The following is a 12579-nucleotide window of genomic DNA, read 5'->3' as shown; positions in this document are numbered from 1 at the left end:
GAATTTTCATTTTTAGGTTTTAGGGAACCTGTTGGTTAGGATATACATCTTGCATTGCAGAGGAATCAGGCACTGGGGAAAAGGCAACCCCAAATTCCATTTTTATCAAAATGTAGCAGCAATTATTCTAAATGCTCTTAGTGAAGCTGAGACTTGGACCATCTCAGACATTCTTGTTTCTACCTTCATTTGCTTGTTATGGCAATAAACAAAAATGTTTCCTGTCTTGAGCACTTCATTCATTTATGTAGTCAACACTTTTTGAGTGATATCTAAGACTTGTAGAGCTTTCCTAACGTTAATAAGCTTCTGGACTCATCTTTTGGGGACATGTGGACAATGTTTAGTGCATTTAATTGGAAACATACCTCTTGTTTCACCAAGTTTGACCCTGCCCATCACAGTCTCTCCCTCCATACTTTGCCCATGCTTAACCCTCTTCTCAAACTCTTTGCATTCAATAGGTGGCACTTGATGAAACAGATTCTGCACAGGTTCTCTTTTGCCCCCTTCAATACTTGACTACAATGTTGTTGCCCTTTAAGTGGTTCCCTATTTTGAAATGTGTTTCCATATTTTAGCTATTTGTATTACTAGCAATATAGCTACGAGTGTACTACTGATATTAACCATGCTTAACTTCTGTATTCTGTGTAGAACTTAAGTGATCAATTGTCTTAGCAGAAAATAGCTGATGCCAATGCAAGTCTCAAAGTAAGTTTCCCTTAGGGCATGCCACCTGAGATGATAAAAAAAAGTGCTATGCTGGAATTTAAGAGCCCTGTTTCTAGTCCAACCAGCTGTTTCAACAACTTAAACACCTTGAAAAAGTCAACTAAATATTCTGGCCTTTGGTTTTTCCATCTATACAGTCCATAAAATGGATAGAATGGCTTCCTAGACATCTCAAAATCCTAATATACATCAATCTCTGGGGTGCTCATAGTACTCCATAGAAATAAAAATATCTCTTTGATTACTGAAGGTTATGTACACATGTCATGCAGGGTCTCAGCTCCTGTTCCCCGCACAAGAATGCAGGACAAGGTGAGGCCAAAAAGGAACAACAATGGAGTCATAGATAGGGGAGTCATACCACTATATTCTCGCTGGTGGCTGGGTTAGAGACACAGGAAGCAAGAGCCACAATCTGCCATCCGCTTCTCTGCCAACCAACCAATCAACTGACCAACCAAATTACCTAGCGTAGCCACGGCAGTTATATTAGTGGCTAATGGCTAACCGGTAACAGCTGATGGCGACCCAGCCACAGCAGAAGGCTATCTGATTACAGCGGATGGCCATCTAATAACTGAGCCAGCACCTTTCCACACGAGGCCAAGAGCTTGGAAACTGCATTCCTGGCTCTGTCCCCACAACACATCTACTCATCATATCTAAGAGTGACTTTCTCTTTCTACACTTTCAGGGTCATATTTTCCATATCTAGAAGAATTCAATAGAAAAGTGAATTGTATTATTTTGTTTTTCTTTGTTTACAAAAAAAAAAGCCCAGAGAAATTTAGAGACTCTTTTAGAAAGCGTTCTCTTTTCTCAATCTTTTAGAAAGCGTTCTCTTTTCTCAATCTTCATTCCATCTACCAATGAAACTCTGATATATCAAAGCCTGATTTCAGAATCCTAAAATGTTCCAATGTCAAAGTTTTATTTTTAAAAGCCTTTCAAAGATGTACACTGCTTAAATAGATTCCTATGCTCTTGATGGGCTCATTTTCTCCTGAAATCTAGCAGCCAGACCAAATATTTCCTGCTTGGTCTTTCTGTTCAAGTTTTGTGTTTTCTGAGAATTCCCGACAGAGCTGTAGGTTCCATTTAAGAAGTGGAAGCTAGTGAAGCTGAGGGATAAAATATGGCTGAAACGCACACTCAGATATAATCTCTTCAAAAGAGATGCCCCAGTCACTTGTTTCAAACTAGTCACAACCTGCAGTCCATCACCACACACTCAAGGGCTAGCTCCTCACCCAAGGGGAACCTGACAACCTCACTAAACCTCATCAGGTTCCAGACGTGTTCCCTCTTTTACAGAAGCTGAAGGGCACTGTCAGAGTTGCTTTTGAAGAAGAAAAGCACCCAGTGGGAAGGCCATAGTGCACAGGCCAAAGCTCCAAATAGCTCTGTGAGTCCTGAAGATTAACAGAGGACACTCTCTTATGAAAGAGATCTTTCAAAGCTGCCCGAAAATTTAATTTATAACTGGGTCCCTCAGATCCTTTGGGACTTAGCAGCAGCAGCAACAGACTTAAAGAGGATGAGAGTTTTTAATAAACGCAGCTTTGCCAGGGATAAGTTGTCCCTGCAGTTTTGGAAAGGTAAAAGGTAAAGATTTGCCAGGAGTGAGAAACTCAAGTCAACATAAAAATGCACTAAATATGACACTTTCAATAGGGTAGATCCCTTTAAATGCTTTTCTTAAAGACAGAAAAAGTCTTTTCAAACCTTTATATTTCTTAAGAAGTAATTTAATATTCAGGAAAAAAAAATTGTAACTGCATTCTTTATCCCATAAAATAAAAATGACCTTTCCATTGAATTCACCATAGTTTTTATAATCCAATTGCCTATATGTTGTATTTTATAATGCTTACAACATGGCTGTAAGGAAGGGCTGGTCTTTTTAAATGAGATGATTAAAGAATCTGTAAGTTCAATGAAGAGCTCAAGGACACATGGCCAATAAAGAGAAGGCAGATGTAGACAATGGATAGTTATAGTCCTAATTGGATGACTTTCCTACCATTTCACTCTGCTTCTATGGATACTGTTTTTAGGTTTGGGGTTAGATGCATATCCTCCATGCATAGATTTTTATTAACCTTTCTCCTACTGTGTGTAATAAAATTCTGAAATCTGAACGAGACAACTATATGAACTCTCCTGGGTATGTTTGGAAGACTGCAGACATTGCCAGAAATAAACAAGAAGTATTTAGAAAATTACAACTGAGGCCTTCAAAATGAAATTTAGAATTTGTGTCAAAACATGCAGCTTCAAAACCATAATATAATAGCAGATACACTAATTCTTTTTCCTTTCATAAAATTTAAGCATGCTTACAAAGAAGATCTGGAAAATAAAAGCAGAAAGAAGTAAAAGGATAGTTCTTCAACTCCAATATAACTACCATCAGGTTTTTTTTTGCTCTCCCTCTAAGTGGTATTTCCCTTACATAACAGCCCCTGTGGATGATACTGATTTAAATACTTAACACCTATGTCTTAAGACATGACATTAACAAAGTTTAATTATTTAATTTGGTCATTCGGTAGGGAAAGAAAAAATTCCTAGTCACATCTTCCTCATTATATTGCTACATTTGGTGGAAGTTAAGACAGAGATAGGAATTAAATTCAGATATATTGCTTAGTTTCAGTACATTTCTGGGTTCTAAAATGCAGAACAAGAATAATGACTTCTATTACATTTTATAATACCATTGGAAATTTATCAATTATATTGACGATGATCCCAAGGAGACCCCCTTTGGCGGGGGCCGGGAGGGGGTGTAGTGTGAGGCCTCTAAGCAATGTTATCTTCTAATAGGGTTGTTTTCCCTTCCGTTTATAAGATAGTCCCCTGTACTAATTGATGCTTGATAGTCCTGAGTCCTAAAGGACAGGTTGCTACTGTATTATATAGTTCAGCAATTCGCATTTATATTTAAATTTTCACCATGTTTATGACTGACTTGTGAGTGCGCCTGAACTCAAGTGAAGCTATTTGACAGGCCTTGCCTGGGCTGTGAATGTCTTTCTACAACAGCTCTGCCTGCATCCAGTTAGTTCTATAAGGGAAGGAGCCCTCAGGCCCTCTCCTGGGGTAGCCCGAATGGGCAGGAAACACACAGGTCTCTATCCATGCTATTGTTGTAGAGTCTGCTGGATGGACTTGCTGCTCTACTTGGACTAGACAAGGCAGCAGCATCCAAAAAATGGACATGGGCCCTGTGAGGCCAGCTACTAGTCAAATGGCCTTGGATAAACAAATCCCCCACATTCTCCACACTTCAGTTTCCACGTGTGACATTAGCAAAAGTTTTCTTCTGTCTCTAACATACTAAGAAATGCTGTTGTGAGGAGGTGAACCATAGTGACTCTTAGATGCTACAATGGTATGTTTCCTTAGTTTGGGGTTTGAGATCTTATTTCCTATTCTATAAACAGTCATTAAGTAATCATTCTCTACTTAATAATCTTACATCCATGCTGGCCTTGCTAGAAATTGTCTTTCAAAGGCATACTTACTAACTTGCCCAGGCCCTTGGTAATATTATGCTTATTTTAAGATGCTGATAAAATAATTGTGCAAATTACAAGCTTTCAGGCTTTAATGGGAAGCATTTTGCATAATCCCATGTGTGTTTCATATAAATGTCAAGACTTTTTTTTTTTTTTTTTTTTTTAAGAAAAGCCTACACCGGAAGAAGACAATCTGATTTAAAGTACAGACACTATAATGCGACTTTTAAAAAGATTATCTGCAGGGTCAAAAATGGAAAATGCACTATATAGGAAATTGATATGGCATACCACTAAGCTACATAGTTTATAATACAAAGGGTTAAACAAAATAAAGCTTAGGAGAAAAGGAAATTGAATTTTCATGATGCAGAGATGAAAAGAACTATAAGATATTATTTTCATTGGAAGGGGAAGAAGCTTTGAAATGTAAAAAGGTTCATAAGGCAAAAATACTCTCCTATTTGATACAGGATTCAACCAAGCATACAAGTAAATTGCAGTGTTACATTTCCAGAAAGATTCTAGGTTTAAAAATGGAAACAGGAAGATAAATTCCAGATTTACCTGGACAGAGCAGAGGCAGTTGCATTAGGGTTATAAAGTCTTTTCTTGGGATTAAAATGATCCAATATGATATTCTGGGGGTGCTAAAAAATGCATACATTTTAAGAGACGTTATCTATGTATTACTTTTCGAAGCTGAATTGTATTACAGTAGTAATGTACATAGTATGATGTTCACTCAAAAGATGGCATAAATCAAATGAACACTAGCATCACTCATTGTATTACATTTTTAATACAGTTTTTACCTTTCTTAAAATGTGTATACATTTTTTGGCACCCTCTGTATGTATGTATGTATATATGTAAGTGTATAAATATTTCATAAAATTAGTTATTTATAGATATGACCAATCAATAAGTAAGCACATCTAATATTTCCAGCAGATTAGTTCCCTTATTGACATAATAATGCTACAGAGATCTTTTTTTAAGACTCTAAAGAGGCTTCTACTCCTGAATTACAATTTTGCAATAATTCTATTTTTTAAGACCTAGTTTAAAAGGTTGCTATGTCATTTATAAACTCAGTTACATCGAGTCTTGATGATTTAAAAAAAATGAATTTTAAAAGTTAGCACTGCATAGTGAATTTATATTGAAGATCAAGATAAGGAAAAACGTGAGGGCAACATATTCACATGTGTTCAGTTTAGATAGACCTACGAAACTGGACTGAGTGATTACCTGATAAATTTAGGTAGTCATGAAATTCCGTTCAAACCTAAATCAAACGTCCAAATGAGTATCTATGGTAGGCAGAAGAATAATATTTAAATCCTAATCCCTGGAAACTATGAATATGCTATGTAACATGACAAAGGGGGATTGAGTTAGCAGATGAAATTAGGTTGCTAATCAGCTGAATTTAAACAGAGATATTACCCTGCGATATACAGGTGGGTCCACTGCGTTCACAGAGTCCTTAAACGTGGAAGAGGGAGGCAGAAGAGTGAGAATCAGAGCAATGAAATGGAGAAAGACTCGACTGGCCATTGCTGGCTTTGAAGATGGAAGGGAGTCATGAGCCAAGGAAAGAAGTCAGCCTCTAAAAGTTAGAAAAGAAAGGCAAGGGACACAGCTCTCCCCTAGAGTTTCTTTTCCTCCAGAAGGAATGTCATTCTGCCAGTATCTTGATTGTAGCACAATGAGACCTATTTCTGAATTCCTATCTCTAGATGATCCATTTCTGTTGTTTTAAATCACCAAATGTGTAGTCATTTGTTACAGAAGCAATAGAAGATTAATATAGCAAATATTTAGTGAATGGTCACGCCTGTCATTGTTCATTATGACCCAGACTGATTAGTCTAAAGTTTCCAAACACTTTGGTTATTTTCCTTTTACCACATGCTAGACAAACCTGAAAGCGAAGTTGTGAGAATGAGTTTGTCCCTAATAAACATACATTGATTCCTACATCACCATGAAACTTCATTAGTAAAATAAATTGCTATTCTTTCTTACCAAGGAAATAGCATAAGATTACATTTTAGAAAAGAAGTGTGTAAATGTTCTTTATATTATGGTGTATTCTTTATGTTACTGTTAATAATCACCTATGGAAGTATATAATGTATTTTTAAATCATATTTGGTGATATTTCTAAAGTCTTTAAACATAACTTTGATATCTATCTATGGAATCAGAAACACTCAAAAAAAAACAAACCAAAAAAAAAACTGTCTTCAAGTGGTGAGTGACCCATCCCTGGGGATAGTCAGCCAAAAGAACTAGCCTGATGTGGCAGATGGTTTTATTACATTTAGTGGGATATCAGAGTCAATGAGCTTGAACTCTTTTTCCAAGTCCCAGTTTACAGGAAGTTTTAATACAGAGGAAAATATTACAGTAAAATTGTTGGCAGGAGGGGTCTTTAAAATGGTCCCCATTGGATGTAAGAAGCTGGCAACATGGCTCTTGGGAGACTTTTGCATCATTATAAGCTAGGTTCCAAAGGGAAATACCAGTACGATTTAAGAAGAAAAATGAACCAATAAAGAGTCACTTAAACATATAATTACATAACTATATGATTGTTTGGTGATTGTTTAAAGGTGATCAAAATTGCACCTACAGTTGACTCTTGACCAACACAGGGGTTAGGGGCACTGATGCCCTGCACAGTCGAAATTCCACATATAACTTTTGACTCCAAAATACTTAACTACTAATAGCCTATTGTTCACTGGAAGCCTTACTGATAACATAAATGGTTGATTAACACATATTTGTATATTACATGTACTATATGTATTACTGTATTCTTATAATAAAGCTAGAAAAAACCGTGTTATTAAAAATCACAAGGAAGAAAAAATACATTGATTGTATTTACTGAAAAAAAATCCATGTGTAAGTGGACCTGAGCAGTTCAAAACCATGTTATTCAAGGGTCAACTGTATTGAATTAAGGGGCCATTTTGATAGGACAGGGTCCTCTGTTTGCCTAGAGTGTTCACAAGGTGTTCAATTCGTATTTCTTTCCATCCAGTGTTCCATCTCTTTTCTGTATTTCTCAGGACCAACTCCACACCTAAGCAGGTTGGGGGTGGGGCAGTATTGTTCACACTGGCCACAAACCAACATTAGCTTCACTGTGATGGATTGAGAGTCCACCTGACCCTGAGAAAAGGTATGAAAGATGGGAATAACTCCCTCTGAATAATTTGCAAAACACTGGTCAGGTCCACAAATGTCTCCCTTCTGTCATGTTCATCATGGAAGTTTCATTCGTTAGGGGCATGAGTACTTTGAGGTCTTTAGGACCCCTGTGAAAATGCTAATACTTCTACGAAAGTAAATTGAGGGCTCTAACATAATCAAGGACACAGGGCTGATCTGGAATTGTGCACCACCACGGCAGGCAAAAAGAATGTACAAAGCCAAAATCTTGGCCTTGAAATATAATCTGGGACCTATCTTACTTCAGCGGTGTAATTTATTGAAAATGTCATTGTTCCTAAATTGACTATTCCCCAAAGGGAAAGTATATTACCTACATTTAGCACTCTCAAGAGACTAAAACAATACCATAAACGGCAAATACATAAGACTATATATGTGCAATTTTTTCCATAGAAGTAAAAAAACAAACATAATATAATAAACTTCAAAATTAAAGTACATAAGGAGTTAAAATGTTATCTTTGAATTTTGACATGCTCCATTTTGGAGAAAATGTTTAAAAAAATCTTCTCTGAGGTTAGAACAGCATAACATATTTTTTTAGTGCATACTAAATGATAAACTTACATCGGAATTAAATCTCAACTGGCAAATGTTGCATGATATAATTTGCTTTCTTCGATGAGGAAGAGGAACGCCAAATGTATGATTTATTACAGCTTTCTGAATCGGGTCCATCTGTAATGAGAAAAAAAATACAACAAATAGAAATAAAGCTTGTCAGTTCCATTGGGGTGTTGCCTATTTCATTAAAGAGCCAATCTATACAGCTTCAATCTACTGCTCACATTATAAAAAGAAACAAACATTTTTATTCTAAGAACTGGTATTTCTACTTTCTCAAAAAATAGCAAACAATAAGCTCAAAGCTCTCTATGATAAGGAAAATAATAAATGCACCCGTTAGAGTCTGCATACTAACTGTGTTTCTCATTTAGGATCAACAGTTGTCTCAGGTTGGTAATCCTAAAATATAATTAAAGATTTACCAAAACACAAGTTATCACAAATTCCAGTATCTTGCACAGAAGTGCGTCTACACCCTTCCCCCAAATGTACTTCAAAATAGACTTGGTCAGATGATCAGCTTTGAAAATAAATGATGCACCATTACCCAACATTAAGCTTATGCTGTGTTTGGTATCTTTCCTGCTTTAAGACTATAGTATACACTTGCTGCTTTCCAAGAATTCAAACATTTATTGTCCACCTAACAGATACTGTGATCTTACGGATTTATTACTTCAGGTTCTAAGAGTTTGGGCCAGATTTCTCTCTCTCCATCTCATTTTCCCAGGACAGGACAAGTGACATCAAACACAAAAGGTCAACAATCCAGCTCTAATAAAACTTAATTCTCCTTAACGAGCTCTGTCCTACAGTCCATATCAGTAGTTCTCCACTGTTCAAATCAGATAAAATTTTTGATCTGCTTCTTAATACTTGTGCAACCTCTTTGCAGAGCTGTGTCTATATCTTAAGGTTGTGATGAGGTTTAAAAGTGTCATTCATGAAATTTACTTAGCACAGTCTGTGCTAGGTACATTAATAAGTCAATAAATGTTGGGTATTATGTTTTCTCTGTTGCAACACATGTGAAGATCAATGTTAACATGAGTCTCATGATCCTATAGTCATTGTTGCCAGACTACCCATTTCTGAAGTGGCCAAGAAACATTTCAAAATAATTTAAATGTTCTACCTGTAGTCTTGACTTCTGTTGATTGCCTGCAAACTTTGGAACTCCTCACTCTCATCAGATATAAAGTTCTTATGAGAGTCCTCAGAATGGGTGGATATTTCAGAAATTATTTGACACACACACCTCCACAAGCTAAGAATACGTCTGTGAAATGATGCTTTAATATCTAGCTTTTGTGATACACTATAGTTTGTTAATTACTCTAAATAACTCTTTGATAAATTCTACCTACTTTTGTGTATTTCAAATCATCAGAACAACCTAACTCATAGGCTCTCTTTACTGGAACGTAGGAAGAAGTTTCTGTCTATATTCACAACTCCCATTGGGTTATCAAGGTACTCTTAATATAGTATTCTAAGCAACAGCAATAGCAATAACAATAATAGTATTCAACATTGACTAAGTGCCTTTTATGTGCTCAGCACTAGGCTCAGTGGTTTATATATTAAACAGTTACAATGATAAAAAAGAACTCATTGTGTAATCATTTTTATCTTCCACCGTCACTTTTTATCTGATATGAATTCTTGCCCAGATTCTCGATGAAACTCAGCTATCTGTGATTTTTCTGGTCACTTCCAGGTATTAACAAATTCTAGTATCTCCTCTCCCCTTACTAGTGAATTCTACCATACTTTCTTTTTAACCAGTTTTATTTAAGCATAATTTACATACAATAAAATTCACCAATGTTAACATTTGAATTACCTGGAACAATTCCTTCCTGCCCCCCTGTGGTCAATCCCTGCCTCCCACCTCCAGTCTCTGAAACCACTAGTCTGCTTTCTGTGACTATAGTTTTGCCTTTTCTCAAAGTTCATATAGAAAGAATCATACAATATGTGATCTTCTGTGTCTGGCATCTTTCATTTAACATAATGCCTTTAGGATTTAACCATGTTGGTGCATGTAGCAGTAGCTTATTCCTTGTTATTGCTGAGTAGTATTCCTTTGTATGGCTAGACTATCATGTGATAAATGGATACATTTATCAGTTAATGAACATTTGAATCATTTCCAGTAAATTGTATAATCTTTTCAAGTCTTCATATAAAATCTAAAGTTCATTTGTAAATTCAGTTCAGACTCTTAATCCAAAAATTGAAATTAATTTAAAACTACAGTCTCTTTTCCTTATGTTGGACCTAGTATCAGATAGTAGTTTGAAAGGACACAGGGCATGGTACAGGATTCTAATCTCTCTCTCTCTCTCTCTCTCTCTCTCTCCCTCCCTTCCTGCACACACACACACACACACACACACACACACACACTTCTCCAAGTCCTGCACCCCAACTAAACTTCCAAACCTTTGTCAACCCCATCTCACCTCTATTTCCTTAGACCCAAAACGCACAAGGCACAGAGCCTGAGAGAGCCAACAGCCACACAAACCTATGAATCTGGGCTGTTTCAATAGCCTTCATTCTGCTTCCCAGGATCATTCTTATACTACTTTACACATGCCATCACACTGCTTCTATGACAACAATTACAGAGAAAATGGGGGAATAATTTCCCTTTCAGTCAACAGCTAAAGAAAATTAAAACCAGAAGAGGTCACTGACTGAGACGTAGTTGTCTTGTCACGTTATATTGCATCTGTTCTGTGCATAAATGGAGCCCATTTCTATCAGGGGAGAAAGTGAATTATGCCTACAGCCCACTTAGGGATATTGAAGTTGTCTTATAATAATACTATGAAACAAAAATGAATCACACATTTATATTAAAGATGCTCTCTGAAATGTAGTGCTGAGTATTTATCATATATTAATGAGCAGCATATTTTTTGGTCTTTCAGTAACATAAGGAAAGCAGTGACCACATTCAACCACATTTGTGTAGGAGGTATTTTGGAACTAGACACCATGCAAATGTGGCATATTCTCTAGATTTAATTATTTTCTTTGAATTGAATGATGTTCTGATCCCTGTGACTACGAAATCAAATTTCACAATGCAAAGTCGTGTATTCTTCTTTGGAGACAAATTTGTTTCCCAGTATACTTAAAAAAATGCACTAAACTGAATAATATTTTAAAAATGAATTTCACAAAATATAGTTACAACAACAAAAGTATGTACTTTTTATAATTTTAGGAATCTAGTACAACAAAATAAGTTTAATGCCTTTATTAATGAATATAAATCATATTCATCTAACATATACATCTATAAATACAGAGGGTGCCACAAAAAGGTATACACCTTTTAAGAAAGGAAAAAACTATTTAAATTGCAATACTCAATATATACCAATAACAAAAGATGCCTACATGTCATGTTTGACTTCTGTAATTATAGGAGGTGCCCAAACCATCTGCATCCAGACATTTGTGATTACGGCAACCTACTACTTGATCAACGCTGACCACAGTGTCCACTTGTATACATTGTTTTGGCACCCTTGGTATATGTAAAACCATTTACAACAAGGAATTATGAACGGGAAAAACCTAAATTATAACCAGTTCTGTTGTTACATAGTTAATTAAATGAATCCACGTGGTATGTAACAGAAAGTAGCATCTAATAACAACTCAGAAGGCACACAGCCACTTTGATCATTTTATCTAAATATACCATTATATACCATTGTAATCAAACATTTTGTTTAAAACAAAAATCATATACGTTAATTTTCCTCCATGAACAAATAGGTCTGATCTGTCAAAACAATCACACCATATTGTGTGTGTGCATATTACCATTAGGAGTTTTTCTACAAAATCCGTTTCAAGAGATGCCAATGTGTGTCGGCAAGAAAAAAGGGGGTTCTTGGGTCAAATAAGTTGTAGAAAACCTTGATATTACAGCCTGGACTGTAATTCACAGTGCACAATACAATATTAAATTCTGTGAGATGTCCCACATAAAAATATGTTTTAAATAAATAATACCTAAAATAATATAACCACAGCTTTTGTTGGTTTCTTTGTTTGTTTTTAAATTTAGCATTCCTGGTTCAATGTATGCAGTTTAGCAAATAGTAATCTGGAAAAATAAAATCACTTAAAAATATGAATAAAATGTAAAGCCTAAAATATCAGTACAAAAGACACTAAACTGAAAAGGTAATACATAGAAATCAGATCAAAAATAGCTTCGATACATTTCACTTATCCCATGCAGCACTGAATTAAAAACTGAAAGAAATGGTAAAATATACATGGTATTTTAAGATATATTTATATAATTTCTAAAGAAGGATATTTTGAAAGCTAAAATTTTCTAAACACAATATTCAATCCCCCCAAACAAACAAAAGCAAAGAATGACACACTACCTATTGATATGCTTAACCAAACTCTAGACTAAAATTCAATTTCAAACTCTGCCTATGTCCTTATTTAAAGC

General features: G+C 35.6%; 1 protein-coding gene across 4 annotated transcripts in view; it reads right to left on the bottom strand.

Moving 5' to 3' along the window:
• Window positions 1-12579, bottom strand: part of ZNF385D (zinc finger protein 385D) — a 723301-nt gene that overhangs the window by 106777 nt on the left and 603945 nt on the right. For all 4 annotated transcript variants that reach the window (XM_019726024.2, XM_074312787.1, XM_019726025.2 and 1 more), the window contains one exon: window positions 8082-8192. In XM_019726024.2, coding sequence (XP_019581583.1) covers window positions 8082-8192 — 111 coding nt within the window. The remainder of the gene's footprint in view (window positions 1-8081; window positions 8193-12579) is intronic.

Source organism: Rhinolophus sinicus, linkage group LG10, assembly GCF_036562045.2.
Source record: "Rhinolophus sinicus isolate RSC01 linkage group LG10, ASM3656204v1, whole genome shotgun sequence".
Classification (NCBI taxonomy): domain Eukaryota; kingdom Metazoa; phylum Chordata; class Mammalia; order Chiroptera; family Rhinolophidae; genus Rhinolophus; species Rhinolophus sinicus.
Note: the sequence above shows the minus strand (reverse complement) of the source record. Positions and strands in the feature narration are given on the sequence as shown.